The 22508-nt window shown below is 45.0% G+C and overlaps 3 protein-coding genes across 4 annotated transcripts in view; 2 read left to right on the forward strand and 1 right to left on the reverse strand.

Annotated features, from left to right (window-relative positions):
• The first annotated feature begins 887 nt into the window (after window positions 1-887).
• On the forward strand, window positions 888-1627 carry LOC101436064 (putative claudin-24). Its single transcript, XM_004481735.4, has one exon. The coding sequence runs from the start codon at window positions 888-890 to the stop codon at window positions 1548-1550; it is 663 nt and encodes a 220-aa protein (XP_004481792.2). The 3' UTR covers window positions 1551-1627.
• Window positions 1628-2919: 1292 nt separating this feature from the next.
• LOC101435214 (claudin-22) lies at window positions 2920-3803 on the forward strand. Its single transcript, XM_004481733.5, has one exon. The coding sequence runs from the start codon at window positions 3021-3023 to the stop codon at window positions 3681-3683; it is 663 nt and encodes a 220-aa protein (XP_004481790.2). The 5' UTR covers window positions 2920-3020; the 3' UTR covers window positions 3684-3803.
• Window positions 3804-4684: 881 nt separating this feature from the next.
• WWC2 (WW and C2 domain containing 2) overlaps window positions 4685-22508 on the reverse strand; it is a 246619-nt gene continuing 228795 nt past the window's right edge. For both annotated transcript variants that reach the window (XM_058304421.2, XM_058304363.2), the window contains exons 22-23: window positions 10572-10699; window positions 4685-7508 (exon numbers count right to left, since the gene is read on the reverse strand). In XM_058304421.2, the coding sequence (XP_058160404.1) occupies window positions 7442-7508; window positions 10572-10699 (195 nt within the window). In that variant the 3' untranslated portion in view covers window positions 4685-7441. The remainder of the gene's footprint in view (window positions 7509-10571; window positions 10700-22508) is intronic.

Consider the following 22508-nt stretch of genomic DNA (forward strand, 5'->3'; position numbering starts at 1 on the left):
GCGTCTACCGTTTCTGGACAGAGACTTTTGTCCTGGAACTGGCGGAGGCTGGATGCCTGCTCTGCTCGCCTCTGCGCCTAGAACTTCGACCAAGAGACTCCGCTCTGGACAAACGGCCTCTTGGAAGGACCCACAGCTCGCACTTGACACAAGCCCTTAAGGAAGATGGGAGATCCCAAGAGTTGCATCCATAGCTCCCCAGGGTGCTTCTGACTTCACTTAGTGCCCCTGGGGATCGGTCTTGGGGCTTTCCATTTTAATTAACCAAGTGAATCAGCCTCTCCCTTTCAAAGGACCCACGAGGGCGACTCTTCTGCCAAGTCCGCACTGAGTCCCTGTGGCACTCGGGGTCCTGGGCCAAGCGCCCGTGTAGGTTGAGGAAGCCCGAGAAGAATGAAGGTTCTAGGGAACAGTCTACCTTTCCTTACAAGGCCTTGTTTTACATCCCTGAAATCTCAGATTTAGCCATTACAATGAAGTCCTGTTGCAGAAAGAGCTGGCCTTTTATCACCACTTAAAATCTAATTAATCCATATCGAAGCACAAAGATTTCTGTTGTATTTTAGGGTGAGGGGTCATAGAGCCCTCTTTGTTCATCTTTAGACTTATAACCATCAAGCATTGGGGATATAATTTTACCAGGCAAATTGGAAGCTAACAGATCAAATCCTTATCGGAAAGCCCAGCTCAGAGCTTTAACAGAGTCCCTCGTCCTTTACATGAAACATTATATGCAAGAGGAACAAAACGCCATTTCAGAGTGCCCAAAGCATGAATGGCCAAAGCTTATATTCTGGGCCGCACAGAACCAGGAGCGTCCGATTCCCATCAACTGCAAAGGACAGCAGCTCCTAGAGGGGCTGCAAAAAGTTTTAAGATTGGTTAAAATGGCTTTAGTCTCTAGAAAAGCAATGCAACTGGCTGGACTCTTGTTCTCTGTGCTGGGCTGGGTTTTGTCGGTGGTGACGACTTACTTGCCGCACTGGAAGAGCCTCAACCTGGAGCTGAATGAGCTGGAGACCTGGACCCTGGGCCTGTGGCAGGCCTGCGTCGTGCAGGAGGACGTGGGCAGGCAGTGCAAGGCCTTCGACTCCTTCCTGGCCCTGCCCGTGGAGCTCAGGGCCGCCAGGCTCCTCATGCTGCTGGCTAGCGGGCTGGGCCTCCTGGGGCTGCTGGCCGCGGGCGCGGGCCTGGACTGCCTGCGGGTCGCGGAGGCGCGGCCGGGCCTCAAGGGGCGCCTGCTGCTGCTGGGCGGCGGCCTGCTCTGCGCCGCGGGCGTCGCGGCCCTGGCTCCCGTCTCCTGGGTCGCCCACTGCACGGTGCGGGCGTTTTGGGACGAGAGCATCCCGGAGATCGTGCCGCGGTGGGAGTTCGGGGAAGCCCTCTTCGTAGGCTGGTCTGCTGGACTCGCTCTCCTGCTGGGGGGCTCTCTGCTCGGCTGCGCCGCCCGCTCGGGCCCAGCTCCCCCGGCCACGGGCCGCTACGCGGTGGCCGGGACGCCAGCTCGGTGTTGGCACCTGGAAAGCGGACCTGCAGAGCCTCGAGTGTGAGACGGTGACAGCCGGCGTGAAGTGTCTCTCTATATCAGCTTTGCGAACAAAGGGGTCTTTGTCATAGGACGAAATCTGTGCTGCTCACGTTCAGTAACTATTTTTCTTTATTCCCCCAAGAATGGCAGGAAATCTTATACTTGAACGAAAATTGTGATAAGTATTACATAGGTATGAGCAAAAGAATTCCCTTAATGTTTTTTTTTTAAAAATCAAAATGTTTGTGGTGGTTGTCCAATATAGTCAGTGTTAAGCTTTAATGTGCTACATTTTGCATTAGAAAACGTCATTCTTGTTAGTAGCTTGGTTCTTGTTTCCTAAAGAAAAAAATTAACAATCTGAAATCTTTATGCAAAACCTCATGCTAAGCCAATCCCTAAGTGTTATTTCCACAAGTTACTTTTTCTTTGAAGAGGTGGGTTGTTGTTTCAGAAATTACCAGGCACCCTTTGTCACAGGGTTTTATGGTACTGAAGACATTCAATCACTCTTAGGACTTTCAGATTCAAAATACTCATTAATGTGATCTCTCATCTCTTTCCTCAAAAGTTTTATATCTAAAAAAGAAAAAAATATTACAAAACTATTTCTCTTTTGATATCGAGGCATTGCCAGCTACTTTGCCCCACTGAAAATGTTCATTTCTTCAAAGGGAAATTTCCAGCATGGGGGTATATACTTTGGGGAGGAACGCAGAGGTTGAGTCTAACCACAAAGTCCTAGGCAGCTTTTACATAGCACGGAAAGTTTATTCAAGCCAAGGAAAAAAATGTTTGTGCTCATGTGCATGAATCTGACAGAAAGACATGTAGATAAACAGATATGGTATTTAGTTCAGACTTGTTCTGTATTATTTGGCATATGTAGCCTGAGGGATTTTTAAAAATAGGCCCAGACTTTAGAGCGATTTCTGATCAGCTTGATTTATTTGGTTAAGAAATACTTTCCTTGAACCTAGTTTTAAAAAATGATAACACCCAGGATTACCACAAAATACGAATTGAAATGTGAGAACTGGAGCAGATGAAAACCTGACAGGTTCAATTAGTAAGCTATAAAGCAGTGGGAGTTGAACCAACCCCGTCAATTAAACATTATGAATTTAGACTTCTTACTTCTTTGACTTGTTAGAAAGGCTGGAAACGACATGAAAGCCATTTAACTTTAACAATGAAAGGAGGATTATTACTACTTAATTCTGTTTCAATGACAGGCTGCTTCTACAGAATTCAGCCCATAGGGCAGGAACCTGAGCTTAGCCACACCTCGGCATGGCTGGTTTGCGGCATTATTTCCCTGTCCTTTTCTGAAACCTATTCAACATGGAATCAAACAATAGCAGCTCTGGCAGGAATCCTCCTATGTACACAATGAAAAAATATTTGAGCTCCGCAAGTGATAACACCAGTGTCACCTCCTTCCAGCAGGAGAAGGGCAGGAGTTAGCTTGCTCAGCTCCCGGACCTGTGCAATGGCTTTCACATTCGGAACTGCGGCACAAGTAGCTGGACTCTTGTTCTCTGTGCTGGGCTGGGTTTTGTCGGTGGTGACGACTTACTTGCCGCACTGGAAGAGCCTCAACCTGGAGCTGAATGAGCTGGAGACCTGGACCCTGGGCCTGTGGCAGGCCTGCGTCGTGCAGGAGGACGTGGGCAGGCAGTGCAAGGCCTTCGACTCCTTCCTGGCCCTGCCCGTGGAGCTCAGGGCCGCCAGGCTCCTCATGCTGCTGGCCAGCGGGCTGGGCCTCCTGGGGCTGCTGGCCGCGGGCGCGGGCCTGGACTGCCTGCGGGTCGCGGAGGCGCGGCCGGGCCTCAAGGGGCGCCTGCTGCTGCTGGGCGGCGGCCTGCTCTGCGCCGCGGGCGTCGCGGCCCTGGCTCCCGTCTCCTGGGTCGCCCACTGCACGGTGCGGGCGTTTTGGGACGAGAGCATCCCGGAGATCGTGCCGCGGTGGGAGTTCGGGGAAGCCCTCTTCGTAGGCTGGTCTGCTGGACTCGCTCTCCTGCTGGGGGGCTCTCTGCTCGGCTGCGCCGCCTGCTCGGGCCCAGCTCCCCCGGCCACGGGCCGCTACGCGGTGGCCGGGACGCAAGATCAGTGTCAACAACTGGAGATAAAAAATACCAACCTGAAAATCTAAGCCAGATGGGGTCTGTGGTACTCACTCTTCGGGAGATGCTCGCTCAGCTCTGGATTTGGTAGGATTCCTGCGATAGCATCGCTGGTTCACTATGCTTTTAATTTCCTAAAATGGCTTTTCTCCCCTCTCTGGCTATTAGGTCCTTAAGTTGTAATTTCTTTCTAAGACTGGTAAACCGGTTTTAGCTTCTGCTCCGAGACCAAAACCCATGAAGACTTGAGAGTAATCAGAGTCATTACTATGGATGAGCTTTCTCAATTTTAAAATGGGTTCAGTGATTGCACAGACCTGGAAATAAGACATTATATTAGTACTGATGTGTTTTTACAAGCGAAATTCATACAGAGATGAATCATTGTGGCAATTGGAAATGTTACTGCTAATCATTTACTTCTTTCAAGTGTGAAGAGAAACCTATTATAATGAAACTAAAGTCTCATTGCATATTTATTTAAAATGTCTGACATCTGATTATTTGGGGGAAAAAAGTTGCCTGCTCTTTAAAAGCCCGGCAAGTGAAGGACAGGGCCGCATCACCTCCCTTTTCATCAAAGGCCGCAGGGCTCCCTGAGGTCCCTCCCAAAGTCAGCCACACTCACTCGTGTCTCCTTCATTGTGTCAGAAACCGAGGAGGACGACACAGAAGCTGCCAGCACTTAATGGCCACACCGCCGCCGGCCACGCGGCAGCCGCGGGGGCGTCCAGCCCAGGGCGGGCACCACGGCCACGCCTCTCGGCACTGGCAGTCGAGGTGGCGTGATGACAGAGCGCATGTTCCAGAATCCTTTTACTCACACAGTGAGAAGTTGTTTTGTTTTGCCTTTTTTTTTTTTTAATTCAGCAGTACATATCATCCAACCAAGAACTATTCACAACAAACTGCTAGTTTAGGGATTTCTTCATGAAAGATTTTACATTTGCACGGTACATGGTTCAAATAAACTCTTGTGTTTGGGCCAATCAGGGAAATCAAGGGAACAATAAATGACACTGAAATAAAGTATTAGGCAATATGTATCTTTGTTTAAAAAAAAAAAACCCACTGAATTTTTTTCCACCCACAAACACATGGAAAGTGCAGAAACCAAAGTTAATCTGTGATGTATTTGCTTACTTTTACAAACAAGACAAATTAGAACAGAAAAATGTTCAGAATGTAACCTGATTAAATATTTAGTTCAGTCCTGAGCTTTTAATATTTAATACAATACAGATAAAGCAATAACAACAAAAAAAGATTTTAAATTCATTTGATTTGCATGCTACAAAGATTCAGCTAAACTTTGTTCATTTGGCTAGCAATAATATTCTTTTTGTACCTGTAACACTTAGATTCTGATATACAAAATGGTAATAACATACTGATAATTCAAAGTTGAGAACTAAATATTTCATTTTTTTACCCTGTGCAGAAGATTCTAATTTTTAAAAACAGTATTTATAATATTAAAATTCATATTTGTTCATATAGTTTTGTGATCAAGTTATTAAAATGTTTTGTCATGTGAATCATTTGTTAGTACAAATATGACAGGATTGTTAAAAGCTGCCTATAAATACAAAACACTATTGCTGATTTTTAAAGTGTGGAAAAAGATTATATTAAAATTAGTTTGTCCCTCATGTCAGAAATGAGCAAATTTACAAAAAAAAAAACCCAAAAGACTCTTGGTCACAACTCTTAACTACCAGCCTGAGACAGATTTTATTCTTTAATACTTGTCTGAAACTTTTTGCACTATAAAAAGTTAACAGCTAATTGGAAGATTTATAAAGCTGCAAATATTCCAATATAACCTCTTCTATGCCAAACATTTAAAATGGCCCAAACCAAACTATATATTAAACAGAACATAAATAAGACCGTAAATAAATAAATGAAGAAAATAAAATCGTACGGTACAACTACACGTAACTCTATAAACATTTTCATGGTCAAACTAAGAAGCTGAAAACAGCTGACCTTCATTTAACTCTATATTAAATAAACTTGGAAACCTCTGCCCTTCACATTTGACCTTGCCGTCTTCCTTTGTAGTTTTCCTTAGTCATCTAAGAGAATGGACTGGGCCATCCCGAGGATGGCAACCCATCAACACAATAGCTTGGTTCAAGGTTTCTCATGTCCAGTTATATCTTCAGAGAAATTTGCTCATAAGTGGGACACTTATGAAAAATAAAGTCATGGTGTCTATTAATTAGAGTCTTAGAATCAGAAATTGCTTAATTTAAATTTTGATTCAGACAAAATGAACTTTCCAAAGCATGTATAATTACCTTCAAGGAATAAAAATTCTCGTTAGTGAGGATTCTAGCTTAGGATAGAACTTTATTTTCTTTAATTGGCCTAGTCCTTTAAGATGATTCTTGTTATTTCTAAAAAAACAAAATTGATTTAGTTTGCTACATAAAATGGCTAACCAGAAATTGCTTCTTCCAGGAATAATGAGTAATAATGTATGCTTTAAATTGCATTTTTAAAAATATTTATTTTAAAAGCCTTTATGCTGGCCAAGCCGCTGAGGATTTGCTTCTTTTAAGAAGTGCCTGGGCTGGGTGAGCGAAGACTCTAAGCTGGAGGACGACGCCTCAGTCCGTTTTAACCTCTGCCCTTGTTCATCTAAGATCATATATATAAATACATATTTTAACCACTTAGCTAAGTTGCAAATTAGTAGTCCCCCAGGCACATTCTTCCCTTTGCCTCCCAACTCTTTATTACACATTTAGATAAAGCCCTGTGAAAATGAGAGCTGCGACACAATTTCTAGTAAATGTTACACATCTGACACAGTATGTTCTCACTCTGGACACCTCTGGCTCAGCTGGGCCATATCCTCCTCTCGGGTCTGGCTTGCCTGGATGAGCGCCCCGGCGTGTCCCCCGTGTCCCAGGACCGTCTGTCCCCAGACCTGGGGTCACAGCGTGCTTTGCGCACACCGTCCTCACTCCTGGCACAAAGGAGGATTGGTGCAAACCAGAAACTCACATTTGAACAACCACAAATTCAGGCTGAGTTGGAAGCAGCAGCTGCTCATGTGATGAGTTAAGTGTATAATATTTTAGCGTAACTTTTTCTTATTTAATATCCCTTACCCTCAATATAATAAATCAGCAAGATCTTTAGTGTAGCCAGAAGTACCTCTCTGCATTTTTCTACTCTTGCACTCAGTATTTTACGTTTTTGTTTTCTTTAGACAAATATAAAAGGACAAGAAGGAAATGGTTTTAAGGAAACAAAGTGTTCCGACGTAGGTGACGGAAATGAACACAGCACCTGTTTCAGGTAGACTTGGAACTCTGAACTGAAGCTTATATGCAGGTTTATCTTCAAACCTTTCAGCTGCACTATGGTACAGAAATATCACATGGCCCTGCTGCCATTTTCACAGTCTACTCACGAGAAAACAAAGGAAAAGCAAAATCTGTCTTCTGCTAAACTGAGCTATTTCTCAACAGTCAGCTCAAGAGGACATTCCCTGGACATTGCCACTATTCCACTTCTACAAAAGAAAGCCCCCAGGCGGTACGCACGCACTGCACGACATCTGTGTACCAGGCTATTCCATTTTGGTTATCTGATTTTTTAAAAAAACATATAAGAAATTACATTCAAGGTATTTTACAAACATGTTGAAAATCCGATGTGAAACAGAAGCTCTTTAAGAGTTGACAATTATGTTACAACACACACATTCACTCTTCCACCTTCCCTAAGAAAGTGAACAGGTAAAAAAATAATTTCTTGGAAGATGTAATTATACATCGTCAGCAGGCAGGGACGGGATGGTTATCTTTGCTCTGGTGAAGTAAGCAATCTTCTCCCTAGAGTCAGGGGTGAAAAATAAAATCAACTTAACGTGACGCTGAAATGCCCCGTGACATGATGCCAGTCCCGAGAACTCCAGCGGTGCCGCGACAGCCTGGGCCCCCCCGGCTCTGCCTACGAGAACTCCACTTAAAATCAAGGCTGAGTTCGCCCTTTCAAGGGTGCTAGCACGGAAAGCAGACACCCCGGCTTGTGGGAAAACACCGCCAACCAAGCCAGCCAGGGCCAGGGTCCCCGGAGTAAGACGGCTCCCGAGCCATTCGGGCTTTAGGGTCTAAGCCCGGGAGCAGAGGATGTGAAGCGCCCACGTCCCACAGGGCAGTTTCTCAGCACTGCCCAGAAAGGCGCAGGATGCCAGGGGAATCCTTTAAAATCAAGGCATAAGGCAAGGACCACCTGACGGGTGAGACCATGGCTCGTGGGCAGCGAGGAGGAGAACTAAAGGTGGAAACTGTCCTGTATGCCAGAGCAGGGACGAGGACAGCCTCACGGAGGGAAGCTGAGGCCAGTGGTTCCAGGGTAAGGACGTGGTCAAGAGAGATTAGTGAGACTGTATCGTTGAAGACAGGAGCAGCATGCCAGTTACGCTACAGGATATCCACACTGTACGCAGGGTTCAGTCACCACATTCACCAGCGGTCTACGGAAAAGGGTAGAGAAGAAAAGGACGAGCGGAAAAACCGTGGGAAGTGAAAGGATCGTTGTTTTGTGATGTGGTGTCCTTCTGATTTTTTCAACTCCGTAAGAGATAAAGGTAAGACTGAAGGACGGCGAGAGAGGGCGGTCCTGGCGGCAGAGGGGCAAGGACCAGGGGCCGGGCCTGCTTTCTTTGGCTCACTCGGTGCTTTTAAATACCAGAATGAGCGGACAGCGTTTACACCTAAGATGGTTCAGGTGAAATTCTTGATTTCTGACTTTCCCTGAGAAGCTGAAAGGTCGGGAGCACCGTGCTCTCGGCTCCACGTGGAGCGACCAGTTGGCGTCCCCGAGCCGACGCGCCGTCCGCCTGCACCAGCAGCCGCAGGCCTGCAGCAGCCGCCAGCCACACCCGCCACCTCATGCGTGTCGCCTGTCTGACGGTGTGAGTGGGTTTGTACTTTAATGGGAGCTGGGGGCGTTAGGAATTCTGTTTTGAGTTTTAACAAGAAACAAGGAGTTGTATCATTTTCCACGCTGGACAGCACTGGTTTCTCTTCAGCGCGATCACACTGCCCAGGGCATGAAACGATGCCTCATTACCTGCAGGTCTAAACCCAAGAGGCATCGTTCCCGCAGAGCTGCGGGGGCTCCCTCAGCAGGGTGGAGGCGGGAAACCCAAGTCTTTACTGTAAAACGTCACAAGGAAAATGAGGAGCCCAAGCCCATTATGCCCACCGCCCTCCCCTCCCGCACTGCTCCAGGACAGCGTCTGCCCTCGCTTCCTCCTCTGGTCTGGGGACCCACCTGGCACCAAAGCCCTCCCCCAGCCCCAACCACAGCTGTCCCTCATTTGCCCTGCTTCTCTCCCCCCCTTCAAATCACTCGCTTTCCTCAGGCGGTTTGTCCCATCTGAGCACAAAAGCTTTCTAAAGATTCTTCTACACGAAATACACACACACACAGACTGATGGAATGAAACCTCGGGGTTTCTCACTCGACTCTCCCTTAGGCTAACGGCCCCGTTTCTCTTTTTCTCAAGACTTCCGGCCTCGACATCCAATCCGGCCAAGCGTGCATCCTCTCCTGGGCTGAAAACGCCCCGGGATCGTCACAGTGGCCTCCTGGCCACCCACCTGGGAGTGCGGGGGGGGGGGTGCCTCCCACCGCTTGCGCTCAGGCTGCGGGCCCCTTGCTGCCCGGCCCTCGCTGCCCGGCCCACCAGCCGCCTTCCTGGCCCCCTCGGCCCGTCTTCTGGGCTGTCTGACCCGAGTCCATCAATGCAGCCACCAGCTGTGGGACGGAGGCTCACGTTTTAATCTGCTATCCAGACCTGTGACGCGAACCCCGGCTTTAGGTTTTGACTCCCCCTGACCTCCTGGCCCGGGATGTCCCGCTGGCGCTGCTCACCTGCCCGTGGGAAGGCACGGCCCCCTGCCGCCTCGCCACCGCGGCGCTGCGCCAGCGCCCCCAGCGCCATGCTGCCTGGGCTCACACCACTGCGCCCGCCGGCTGCCCTCCACCAGCTGCTCTGCAGCCCTCCCCACCAAGCCCCAGCGTCGGCCCCACACAGAACCCATCCCAGCACCTCCTTTTGTGCCTGGAGACCCCATAGCTCCATCACCAAAGCTGGGCCAGCGTCTAAAGCCCACATTTCCCAGCACAGCGGGCACGGCCTTTCCTGGCCAGCGCCTCCCCCGCCCCAGCCTCAGCTGCCCGCACAGGGGGCTTCACGCAGACCTGAGGCCCGGCGCCCGGGCGCACGCTGGCCCCTGCCTCGACGCCCTGCTGCCCTGCCTCCCGCAGCGTGACAACTGCCCTCCGGCCTTCGAAGGCTGCTCCCGCGCGTGCTTCTCCCGCCAGCCCCAGCGCCACAGACCGAGGGCCCGCCTGAGCCCCCAGGTCCCGCCTGAGCCCCCCAGGTCCCGCATGAGCCCCCAGGTCCCGCCTGAGCCCCCAGGTCCCGCCTGAGCCCCCAGGTCCCGCCTGAGCCCCCCAGGTCCCGCCTGAGCCCCAAGGTCCCGGCTCCAAGGGCCCTTTCCGTGCGGCTGCAGTGGTGTGTCTGTCGGCCTCCCCTCCGGGAGAGCTCCTTGGCCGCGTACTGCGGGGAGCAGCGTGGCTGATGGGGGCGTCAGAGGCGGGAGTGTCATAGGCACATGGCTTTTTGGCACCTTCTTGTATCCCGCATCAGAGCTTCTCAGGAGATGCACTGACTGCGACTAAGAGCTGAGGACACCCCGGGCCTGGAGGAAAGGACCTGAAGCAAGGCTTTCTTCAAACCGCGACAGCTAACCGCTGAGTGGACACAGTAGGAGGGGAAATGCAAGATTCAGATTCAACCCGGGGCGCTGGCGCCTCCTGCCCGCGGAGAGGCTTCTGCCCCCGAGGCGGACTCCGCGGGACCCAGACGCGGCCGGCCTCACCTGAAGAACTGCACCTGCCGAGGCACCTTCCGGCTCTGCTCCCGGAGCCGGCACACGTCCTTGGAGGCCTGCCTCATCAATTTCTCGGCACTCAAACCCTGCTTCTGCTCTTCTTTTGACTGTTCAGCCTGGCAAAGGAAATAAAAAACCAAGAAAACAAAACATCACTCAGAAATCCCTGCAGACATACTTCAAGGCACGAAGAGCCGTGAGCTAGAGACAGGAGGGCACCCCACTGGGCAACGAGGCGGGCGTCGCTCCTCCCAGCGGGGCCAGCACCAGCGGGATCGGAGCAGCCACTCCACTTCTTTTTTTAAAACATTTATTTTTTTGTTTCTCCCCACTCCCTCACTGTTTGCATTTGTGTGTCGGTTTGCTGGTCTTTCTTTTAGGAGGCACCGGGAACCAAACCAGGTACCTCCCACGTGGGAGGGAGGCGTCTGATCACTGGAGCCACCTCCCTCCCTGGTTTGTGTGTATTCATCGTTAGGTTTTCGTCCTTGGGTCTCTTGTTGCGTCAGCTCACTGCGCCAGCCGGTCATGTCAGTTCGCTGTCTTGCTCATCCTTTTTAGGAGGCACCGGAACCTACCCTGGGACCCCCCCCCCGTGTGGTAGGCAGGAGCTCAACTGCCACATCCACTTCCCAATCATATTTTGAAAATGTTATTACACAAGCAATGTGTGTCCATTTTATTATATCTGAAAAACCTAAGAAGACTCGGGAAAGAAAGCAAAAACTATTTATAACTGTTTCCAAGAATTTATGGTTAACATTTTGGCAAATATACTGTTAACTTTTTAGTCATCATTTCAAACACTTTTTTCTTTCTGTCCTCCATTTTAAAAGCAGTTTATTGAAGTAGAATATACATATACAAAAAGGTGCACATTTATGTGCACAGCTCAAGGAACTTTTACAAACTGAACACATCCATGCAACCAGCAGCCACGGGCCGTCCAGTTCCCAGAGCAGCCCCTGCACCCTCTCGGGCGCCCCCGGGGTCCCCCACATTCTGATTTCTAACAGCATGGATCAACAATGCCTACTTTTGTTCTTCCAGGAATGGAATCACAGCGAGAACTCTAAGGACTGACTTCACTAATTCACATTAGCACATGTAGTTGAAACTCCCATTCTCACTGTTACATAGTATTCCATTGTGGAACTTTACCACAAGTTATTATCTCTTTCACTCTTCTTTTTTTTTTTCAGAAACAAATCAATTTTATTGATACATATTAATAAAGCATAAATCCACCCAAAGTGTCAATCAATGGTATTTGGTACAATCACATAGTTGTGCATTCATTCATCACTCTGGTCATTTTTAGAGCATCTTCATTATTCCAGGACAACAGCAACAAAACTAAAAAACAAAAACTAAACTAACAAGACTCATCACCTCTCAATCTCTCAATCTCTCTATGCTTCCCCTGCCATACAGAGCTGCTATTGTTTCCATCTCTCTAGTTATTTGTATTTACACTTTGTGAAGTCTTCTATATGCAATTATCACCCTTATTTGTATTTTACATGAGGCATCACTATGCTACACAGTCCCAAGGTACACTTTTAGCTTTCCTTCTAGTAGTATACATGACCTCGGCCTTTCCCCTTCAACCACTGTCAGACCCGTAAAATAGCTCTGATGGTCACAAATGACATGATGTGCTCTCAACATTTCATTTCCAAAGATTTACGAACAACCTTTAACCAGTTCTGCACAGAGTAACCCTCAGCTTTCACTCTCTACCCTCGTTCTGTTATCTGGTGGCCTATATTCTAATTATTAATTCGATGAGTTTACGTAAAATGGTGCAATCGTACAGTATTTGCCCTTCTGCGTCTGGCTGGCTTCAGTCAACACAATGCCCTCCAGGTTCTTCCATGCTGTCACCTCTTCATGGCGTCCTTTCTTCTTACTGCTGCGTAACTTTCCATTGTGTGTACACGCCACAGCTGACTCATTCGCTGATGGCCACCTTGGTTGTTTCCAACACTTGGCTATCGTGAGTAATACCCCTTGAACACAGGTGTGCAAATGTCCATTCGCAGCGCCTCTCTCAGTCCTCCTGGGTATGCACCTAGTAACGGTACTGCTGGCTCACATGGAGAGCCTGGGCTCAACCTCCCTAGAGCTGCCAAAGGTCTCCACAGCGGCTGTGCCCTTCCACATTCCCGCCCGCAGCGAGTACGCCTGCCTCTCCCCACATCCTCTCCAGCGTTGACAGTTTTCCGAGTTTTTAACAGTGGACACTCTAAGAGGCGTGAAATGAATCTCACTGGAGTTTTGATTTGCATTTTCCTAATTGCTAATGACGTTGAACATTTTTTCATGTGTTTCTTCACCATTTGTATTTCTTCTTTGGACAACTGTCTTTTCAAGTCTTTTACCCATTTTTTAATTGGGTAGTTTGAACGGGAGGAAGTTTGGCTTTTTATTGTTGAGTTGTGTGACCTCTTTATATTTCATGGATATTAAACCCTTACCAGATATGTGATTGTCAAATACCTTCTCTCACTGAGTTGGCTGCCTTTTCACCTTTTTGAGAAAGTCCTTAGCGGTGTAAAAGTGTTTAACTCTGAGGAGGTCCCATTTGTCTGTTTTTCCTTTTGTTGCTTGTGCTTTGGATGTAAGGTTTAAGAAACTACCATCTGCCACAAGATCTTGAAGATGTTCCTACATTTTCTTCTAGGAATTTTATGGTTGTTGCTTTTATATTTAGGCCCTTGATCCATTTGGAGTTAATTTTTGTATAAGATTTTCTTTCTTTTGGATATGGGTATCCAGTTCTCCCAGCACCATTTGTTGAAGAGACTGTTCTGGCTCAGCTGGGTGGGCTTAACAGTCTTGTCAAACATCACTTGACTGCAGATGTGAGGGTCTGTTTCTAAGTTCTTGATTCAGTTCCATTGGTCAATCTGTCTGTATTGTCCTTATGCCAGTACCATGCTGGTTTTGTTTTGTTTTTTGTTTTTCTTATACCACTATAGCTAAGTAATATGCTTTAAAGTTAGGAACTGAGAGTCCTCCAAATTCATTCTTTTTTAACACATTTTTGGCATTGAGTTCCAAATGCATGTATCCTCTTATGATCCCTCTTATTTCTGAGGGGTCAGTGCTAATGTCCCCCCATCATTTCTAGTTTTATTTATTTGCATCTTCTCTTTTTTGTCAGTTTAGCTAAGGGTTTGTCAATTTTGTTGATCTTCTCAAATAACCAGCTTTGGTTTTCTTGATTCTCTGTATTATTTTTTTGTCCTTAATTTTACTTATTTCTGCTCTGATCTTTACTATTTCTTTCCTTCAGCTTGGTTTGGGATTAGTTTGCTGTTCTTTTTCTACTACGTCCATGAGTGCAGTTACATTTTCAACTCCAGCTCTTTCTTCCTTTTTAATGTAGGCATGGAGGGCTATAAATTTCCCTCTCAGCACTGCCTTTGCAGTGTCCCATAGGTTTTGATATGTTGTGTTCTCATTTTCATTTGTCTCAAGATATTTGCTGAATTCTCTTGCAATTTCTTCTTTGACCCACTGATTATTTAAGGTGCATTGTTTAATCGCCATATATTCATGAATTTTCCCTTTTTCATTTACTGATTTCCAGCTTCGTTCCTTTATGATCAGAGAAAGTTTTGCATAATTTCAATCTTTTTAATTTATTGAGTCTTGTCTTGTGATCCAACATATGGTCTACCTTGGAGAAGGATCCATGAGCATTGGAAAGAATGTATATTCTTTTTTGGGGTTTTGGGGTACAATGCTCTACAGATGTCTGTGAGGTCTAGTTCACGTATATTATTCAAGCTGTTTATTTATCCTCTGTCCAGATGTTCTATCCAATACTGAGATAGTGTACTGAAGTCTCCAACTATTACTGTAGAGATCTATTTCTCCCTTCAGCTGTGCTAAGCGTCTGCCTCATGTATCTTGGAGCATTCAGGTTAGGTGCATATTTAGTATAATTATTTCTTCATGGTGAATTGCCCATTTTATACAATGAACTTCTTCATCCTTTTAACAGTTTTGCACTTAAAATCTATTTTGTCCAATATTAGTATTGTTACTCCAGTTCCTTTTTGGTTATTATTGCATGGAATTCCTTTTTCCAACTTTTCACTTTTAACCTGGTTGTGTCCTTATGTCTGAGGTGAGTCTCTTGCAGAGAACATATAGATGGCGCATATATTTTTAACCCTTCTATCAGTCCGTGTCTTTCAATTGGGAATTTTAAGCCATTAACATTGTCATTACTGTAATGCATTACTGTTTCACCCATTTTGTTCTTTGGTTTTCTGTTATCTTCTAGTGTCTGTCTTTTTACCTTTGGAGTTACCCTTACAAATAATCTCCATTTCCATACTCTTCTCCAAGTCTCTCACCCTTTTTATCCCCCTTTCAGTCTACAGTACTCCCTTCAGTATCTCTTTTAGCTCTGGTCTTTTGGTAAAATATTCTATCAGGTTTTCTTGGTGTGTGAAGACTTTGAACTCATCCTCATTTCTGAAAGACAGTTTTGCCAGGTAATTGCTGTTACTCCTGATGAACATTTGGGTAGTATGCATGAACACATTTAAAAAATAAAAAACAAATAATCATACTATATTAATAGTTGCTTTTTAAATTTTTCTTTCATTCATTCATTCATTCATTCATTCATTCATTCATTCATTCACCCAGTGACAAATGCTTGTTGACTGCCTTCTAAGGAAAGGAGTATAAATTGGTGACTGAGAGTGTGAAATCTAGAACACTGCTTCTGAGGTTCCAATTCCATCTCTGCCTCTTGCCAGCTTTGTGAATTTGGGCAAGTTGCTTGATCTCTCTTAAATTTCTTCATTTGTAAAATGAAAACACAGTATTTACTTCAAAAGGTCGCTGTGGAGTTTAAATGACTTAAGTGTTTCACGCGTCATTCTATTCATTCATTCATTCATTCATTCATTCATTCATTTCCCCCCATATAACCCATCCCCCACCACATCATTTTTGTAAATTTTATTTTTTTGAAGATATATACAACACATAAAAAATGTTACATTAAAAAATATGAGAGGTTCCCCTATACCCTGCACCCCCCAGCCCACTGCTCCCACTCCAACAACCTCCCCCCTCATTGTGGCACACTCATTGCAGTCGGTGAACACATTTTGGGGCACTGCTGCACCACATGGGTAACAGTTTACCGTGGAGTTTGCACTTTCCCCCAGTACATTCAGTGGGTTATGGCAGGATATATAAAGTCCAGCATCTGACCCTGCAATATCATGTAGGACAACTCAAAGTCCCAAAAATGCCCCCACATCACATCTCTTCTTCCCTCTCCCTGTCCTCAGCAACTACTGTGGCCACTTTACCCACCTCGATGCTAAAATTTCTCCTATTACTCGTCAAAACAGTTTTATAGTAGAATATCAGTAAGTCGACTCTAATCCATATTTTATTCCTCCATCCTGTGGACCCTGGGATGGTGATGTCCCCTCTAGATCAGGAGGGGGCTTAGATTCCACAAGGATGATGGATACAATTCCTCTGCTTGCAGTTGTAGGCACTCTTGATTCCCTTTACACATCATTAAATGCACTATTTCAGAGTTTAGATATTCCTGTTGCTTTTACTATATGCCAGACATTGTACTAGAAAGCAGGGAAATAGCAGTCAACAAGACAGATGAAGTCTAGTGCTTAAAGAAAAATAGCAGCAATGGTAAAAAATTGTTTATAATTATTAAAAATTAACACTTCAAACACTTTTTCAGGTCATCCAATCTCACAATGACATTTTTTTTTCTTCTATTAGAGAAGTTGTAGGTTTATAGAAAAATCATGCAGAAAATAGAGTTCCATTCCACCCCCTCTTGTGGTCTGGAGCTGTGCACTTCAGAAAAACACGTTCTTAATCTTAATCTACCCTGCAGGTGGGAGCCCACTGTAAGCAGGACCTTCTGATGAGGTGACTTCAGTTACGGTGTGGCCCAGCCCAACCAGCACGGGTCGAATCCTAGGACTGGAGCCCGTTCTAAGCGGAATACAATGCAGAGAGGGTCAGCCACAGAGGCAGCAGCCAGAGAGATGTCAATGACAGAGAAGGGAGAGGCCAGCAGAGGCTGCCAGGTGCACTGCCACTGACCGAGGGCCAGCCCCAAGCACCACAGTCTTTGGGAAGGAAATACTGCCTTGACGTGGACTTTTCTCCTAATAAATTTCCATAGTTCACACCAACCTATTTCATGATACTTGCTTGAGTAGCCAAGGAAACTAAAATACACCATCACATACACAGTTTTCCCTACAACTAATACTTTGCAGCATTAGTGTATTAAATTTGCTACAATCAATGAAACATTATTATATTAACCGTAGTCCATAGTTTACATTAAGGTTTAATGTTTGTTATACAGTTCTACTACAATTTTTAAAACATTTATTCTAGTAACATATACACAAACTAAAAGTTCCCCCTTTAAACACATTCAGATTTAAAATTTGGTACAGCTAATTACATTCACAATGGTGTGCTATCATCGCCACCAACCCATTACCAAAACTTTTCCATCACCCCAAAGAGAAACTGTACCAATTAAGCATTAAATCCCCATTCAGGCCCCATTCCGGCCCTTGTGAGCCTGTAATCCAGTTTCTGACTTTTCGCTTATTTCTTCTCAGTGACATCACCTGTCCTTTCGTCTGGCTTATTCCACTTAAGATGAGGTCTTCAAGGTTCATCCATGTTCTCACATGTATCAGAACTTCATTCCCTTTCATGGATGAATAAAATTCCAACGTATGTATTAACAACAGTTTTAAATCTTACAGGCTAATGAGGCAGTATATACAGTAAGTCATTCCTGCGCATAAAATAGCAAAACATGATATAAACTAATTGTTTTTTCTGTTTTTAAAGGAAATTGTCTTTCACTACTTCGAATTATTGTGTAAAGCTTTTGTAATTATCCTTATTTAATAAAATGCATTTTAAAGGAAAAAAAACTCCATTGTATGTACACAGATTTTATTTTTTGAAGATTTATTTATTTATTTAATTCCCTCCCCTCCCCCGGTTGTCTGTTCTCTGTGTCTATTTGCTGCGTCTTGTTTCTTTGTCTGCTTCTGTTGTCGTCAGCGGCACGGGAAGTGTGGGCGGCGCCATTCCTGGGCAGGCTGCACCCTCTTTCGCACTGGGCGGCTCTCCTTATGGGGTGCACTCGTTGTGCGTGGGGCTCCCCTATGCGGGGGACACTCCTGCGTGGCAGGGCACTCCTTGCGCGCATCAGCACTGAGCATGGCCAGCTCCACACGGGTCAAGGAGGCCCGTGGTCTAAACCACGGACCTCCCATGTGGTAGACGGACGCCCCAACCACTGGGCCAAGTCCGCTTCCCATAGATTTTGTTTATCCACTCACTTCCTGATGGTCACTTTTCTATCCTTTAGAAATTGTGAATAATGCCACTATGAACATCAGTGTGCAAATATCTGTTTAAATTCCTGCTTTCAATTCTTTTGATTATATACCTACAATTGAGAATGCCAGGTCATATGGCAACTTTCTCAAAAAAAATGATGAACTGTTTTCTACAGCAGTTGAACCATTTTACATTTCCACCAAACAATAAATGTTCATATTTCTCTAATCCTCTCCAACACTTGTTATTTCCCATTTTTTAAGAGTAGTCATTCTAGTGAGTGTGAAATGGTGTGTCATTGTAGTTTTGATTTGCATTGTCTTAATGTCTAATTATGTTGAGAAACTTTTCGTGTGCTTACTGGGATTTATCTTTTGGGGGGAAATGGTTATGCAAGTTTTTTGCCCATTTTAAAAACTGTTTTGTTTTTTTTTTGTTAAGTTGAAGTATTTATATATATATATTAGATATTAATCCTCTATCTGATACGTAGTTTCCAAATATTTTCTCCCATCGTGTAGGTGATCTTTTTACTTTCATGATAAAGTCCTTCAAGGAACAAAAGTTTTTATTTTGATGAGGTCCCATATATCTCTATTTTCTTTTGTTGCTTGTGCTTTTGGTGCAAAGTCTAAGAAACCGCTGCGTACGCTTAAGGCAAGGTTCTAGAAATGCTTCCCTATGCTTTCTTCTAGGTGTTTTATAGTTTTAGTTCTTATTTTTAGGTCTTCGATCCATACAATCTCTTTACATGGTGCTAGGTAGGGGTTCACCTTCATTCTTATTTATCTGGATATCCAACTTTCCCAGCATGACTCGTTGAAGAGACTATTCTTTTCCCTCTGAGTGGACTTGGCACCCATATAAAAAATCAATTGGCCAGGGAAGTGGCTGTGGCTCAATCAGTTGGGCTCCCGCCTACCATATGGGAGGCTCTGGGTTTGCGTCCCGGGGCCTCCTTGGGAAGGCAAAGCTGGTCCGTGCACCGCAGAGAGGCGACAGCTGAGAGCCCGTGCGCTGCGGAGAGCTGGTGCAGCAAGATGACACAATGAAAGGGAGACAAGCAGATACACAGAAAACGCTCAGTGAATAGACACAGAAGAGACAGCAAAAGAAAAGGAACAAGCCACAAGGAGAGGGGGCAATAAACAAATAAATCTTTTTAAAAAAATCAACTGGCCATTGGTAGTTTACTTTTGAATTTTCAATTCGATTCCATTGCTCTATGTGTCTGTCCTTGTGCTGTACCATGCTGTTTTGATTACTGAAACCCTGTAATAAGTTATTTTTTTAAACAAATCAACTTTGTTGATACATATCAATAAAACATAAATCCATCCAAAGTGTAAAATGTATGATGAGACAGTTTGAGATTATTTATGAATCCCCAAAAAGCGAAGGATTATGTTTGTAAACTGGTCTATTCCTCTGGGTGTGATGCCCTTTGATTGTATGAAAACAAAGGTTTTAAGTTTACTTGATTAAATCAGTCTAGGGGCTGTGACTCCACCACGTCAGCAAGGCGTGACTTGGGTTAAGTCCCAGCCCCTCAGTGGGCTGATATGAATGGGCACTCACTCAGGAAGGAGAGAGGGAGAACGCTGTCGGCCCTGGGGAGAGACGAGCCATTCACCTGATGGTCGCAGCTGAATAAGCCTGGAAAGAAACGAGCCCTGTGCCAGACTGATACGGGAAGCCCTGAGATGAGCCCTGGGCCGGCCTGCAGCTGAGAGCACAAGAAGCTGGCTGGGCCCACGGGCCTCAGGGGGAAAAAGGAAGGAGAGACCAGGCAGAGATCACCCGCCACCTTGCTTCAACGCCTGGCAGGTGACTCTGATAAGAAACTACCTTTTATGGTGCACTGAGTTGGACTCTGTAGGGCTGTGTAAGCGTCTACCCAAAATAAACACCCTTTATAAAAGTCAACAGATTTCTGGTACTTTGCATCAGCACCTCTTTGGCTGACCAATACAAATGGTATTTGGTATAATCACATATACCCCCATCATTTCAATCATTCTTAGAGCACTTTGATTATTCCAAACAAACTCATCACCTCTCAATCTCTCTGCTTCCCCTGCTGTTCATAGGGGCTCGTCTTTTTCCTTCCAATATATTTGTATTCATATTTTGTAAAAGCAGACTTATGTATGCAATATCACCCATATTTATGTTTTACATGAGGTTCTTGCAGTAAGTATTTATATCAGAAAGCGTGAGTCCTCCAACTAGTTCTTTTTCAAGATGGGTTAGCTATTCAGAACCCTTACACTTCCATATAAATTTGATAACTGGCTTTTGCATTTCTGCAAGGTGACTGTTAGAATTTTGATTGGGATACCACTGAATCAGTAAATTACTTTGGGTAGAATTGCCATCTTAATATTTGGTCTTCCAATCCAATAACATGGAATGGTCTTCCATTTCTTTAGGTCTTCTTTAATTTATTGTAGCAATGATTTGTAGGTTTACTATGTACAAGTCCTTTACATCCTTGGTTACATTTATTCCTAAATACTAGATTCTTTTAGTTGCTATTGTAAATGGATTTTTTCCCCCTTGATTTCCTCTTCAGATTGCTCATTACTAGTATACAGAAACATTATTGGTTTTTGTGTTGCCACTTTACTGAATTCGTTCATTAGCTCTAGTACAGTTGTCCTGGATTTTTCAGGATTTTCTATAATATTGGACCACGTCATCTACAAATGAAGAAAGTTTTACTTATTTCTTTCCAATGTGGATGCCTTTTTTCTTGCTTCATTTTTTGATTAAAACTTCCTGTACATTGTTAAATAACACTGTTGGCCATGGGTTTTTTATAAATGCCCTTTATCACATTGAGGAATTTCCTTCTATTCCTAGTTTTCTGCGTGTTTTTTTTTTTTTTTCACCCAAGAAGGGGTTCTGGCTTTTGCCAAATGCCTTTTCTGCATTGATTTGAGATGATCATGTGGTTTATTCCTTTGTTATGTGGTATATTACATTAATTTTATTATATTGAACCACTCTTGTATATGAGGGATAAATCCCACTTTTTTAATATATATATTTATTTCTCTCCCCTTCCCTCCCCCTCAGTTGTCTCCCCTCTGTGTCCACTTGCTGTGTGCTCCTCTGTGACCGCTTTTATCCTTATCAGCGGCACCCGGAATCTCTGTTTCTTTTTGTTATGTCATCTTGTTGTGTCAGCTCTCCGTGTGCGCGGCACCATTCCTGGGCAGGCTGCACTTTCTTTCGCGCTGGGCGTCTCTCCTTACGGGGCGCACTTCTTGCGCGTGGGGCTCCCCTACGCGGGGGACACCCCTGAGTGGCAGGGCACTCCTTGCGTGCATCAGCTCTGTGCATGGGCCAGCTGCACACGGGTTGAGGAGGCCTGGGGTTTGAACCGTGGACCTCCCATGTGGTAGAAGAAGTCCTATCCAATATGCTTCCCGATAAATCCCACTTGATCATGACCCATAATTCTTTTTAATGAGCTATTGGATTTGCTTCATTAGTATTTTGTTGAAGGTTTTTACATATATATTCGTAAGTGATACTGTTCTATAATCATCTTTTCTTGTGTTATCTTTATCTGGCTTTGGTAAGGAAGTATTCTCTCTCAAATTTCTGGAAGAGCTTGGGGCAGGATTGGTGTTCATTACCCTTGAATGGTTTGGTAAAATTCACCACTGAAGCCATCTGGTCCTTCATTTTTCTTCGTTGGTAGGTTCTAATGCTATCGGTCTATTTCTTTTTTATGGTCAGTCTAGCTAAAGATTTGTCAATTTTATTGACTTTTTAAAAAAACCAATTTTTGGTTTTGTTGATTCCCTCTACTGTTTTTATTCTCTGTCTCTGCTCTAACCTTTATTTCGTTTCTTCTGCCCATTTTGGCTTTATGTTATTATTTTTTTAATGATTTATCCCCCGCCCCCCCCCCCCCAAACTGTCTGCTCTCTGTGTCCATTCACTGTGTGTTCTTCTGCATCTGCCTGCATTATCCGGCGGCACCGGGAAACTGCATCTCTTTTTTTTGTTGTGTCATCTTCCTGTGTCAGCTCTCTGTGTGTGTGGCACACTCCTGGGTGGGCTGTGTTATTTTCACGTGGGGCAGCTCTCCTTGCGGTGCGCACTCCTTGTGCATGGGGTACCCCTACATGGGGCGCTCCTTGCGCGCAGCAGCACTGCGTGTGGGCCAGCTCACCACAAAGGTCAGGAGGCCCTGGGGATCGAACCCTGGACCCTCCATATGATAGACGGACGCTCTATCAGCTGAGTCATGTCTGCTTCCCATTTTGGCTTTAGATTACCCTTCTTTTCCTAGGTTCTCGAGGTGTGAAGTTAGGGTTCAAGAGGGATTTAGCATTTAAAAATCCAGGTAAATAACATGTGGTCACACAGGTTTTGGAGAGGAATAAAAAGAGGCATGTACTAAACATTTAAAAAAATATCCACAATAAGCATGTATTCACACATACCTATGACTGTGAGGTTATATTACCATACTACCAGAGAAAATGATCAAAATCATGCTCAATTTGCACT

The sequence above is a fragment of the Dasypus novemcinctus genome, chromosome 1, assembly GCF_030445035.2.
Source record: "Dasypus novemcinctus isolate mDasNov1 chromosome 1, mDasNov1.1.hap2, whole genome shotgun sequence".
Lineage (NCBI taxonomy): Eukaryota > Metazoa > Chordata > Mammalia > Cingulata > Dasypodidae > Dasypus > Dasypus novemcinctus.

What these genes read in the sequence shown, in the direction of transcription:
- LOC101436064 (XM_004481735.4), top strand. Translation starts at nt 888, where the DNA reads ATGGCTTTAGTCTCTAGAAAAGCAATGCAACTGGCTGGACTCTTGTTC.
- LOC101435214 (XM_004481733.5), top strand. Translation starts at nt 3,021, where the DNA reads ATGGCTTTCACATTCGGAACTGCGGCACAAGTAGCTGGACTCTTGTTC.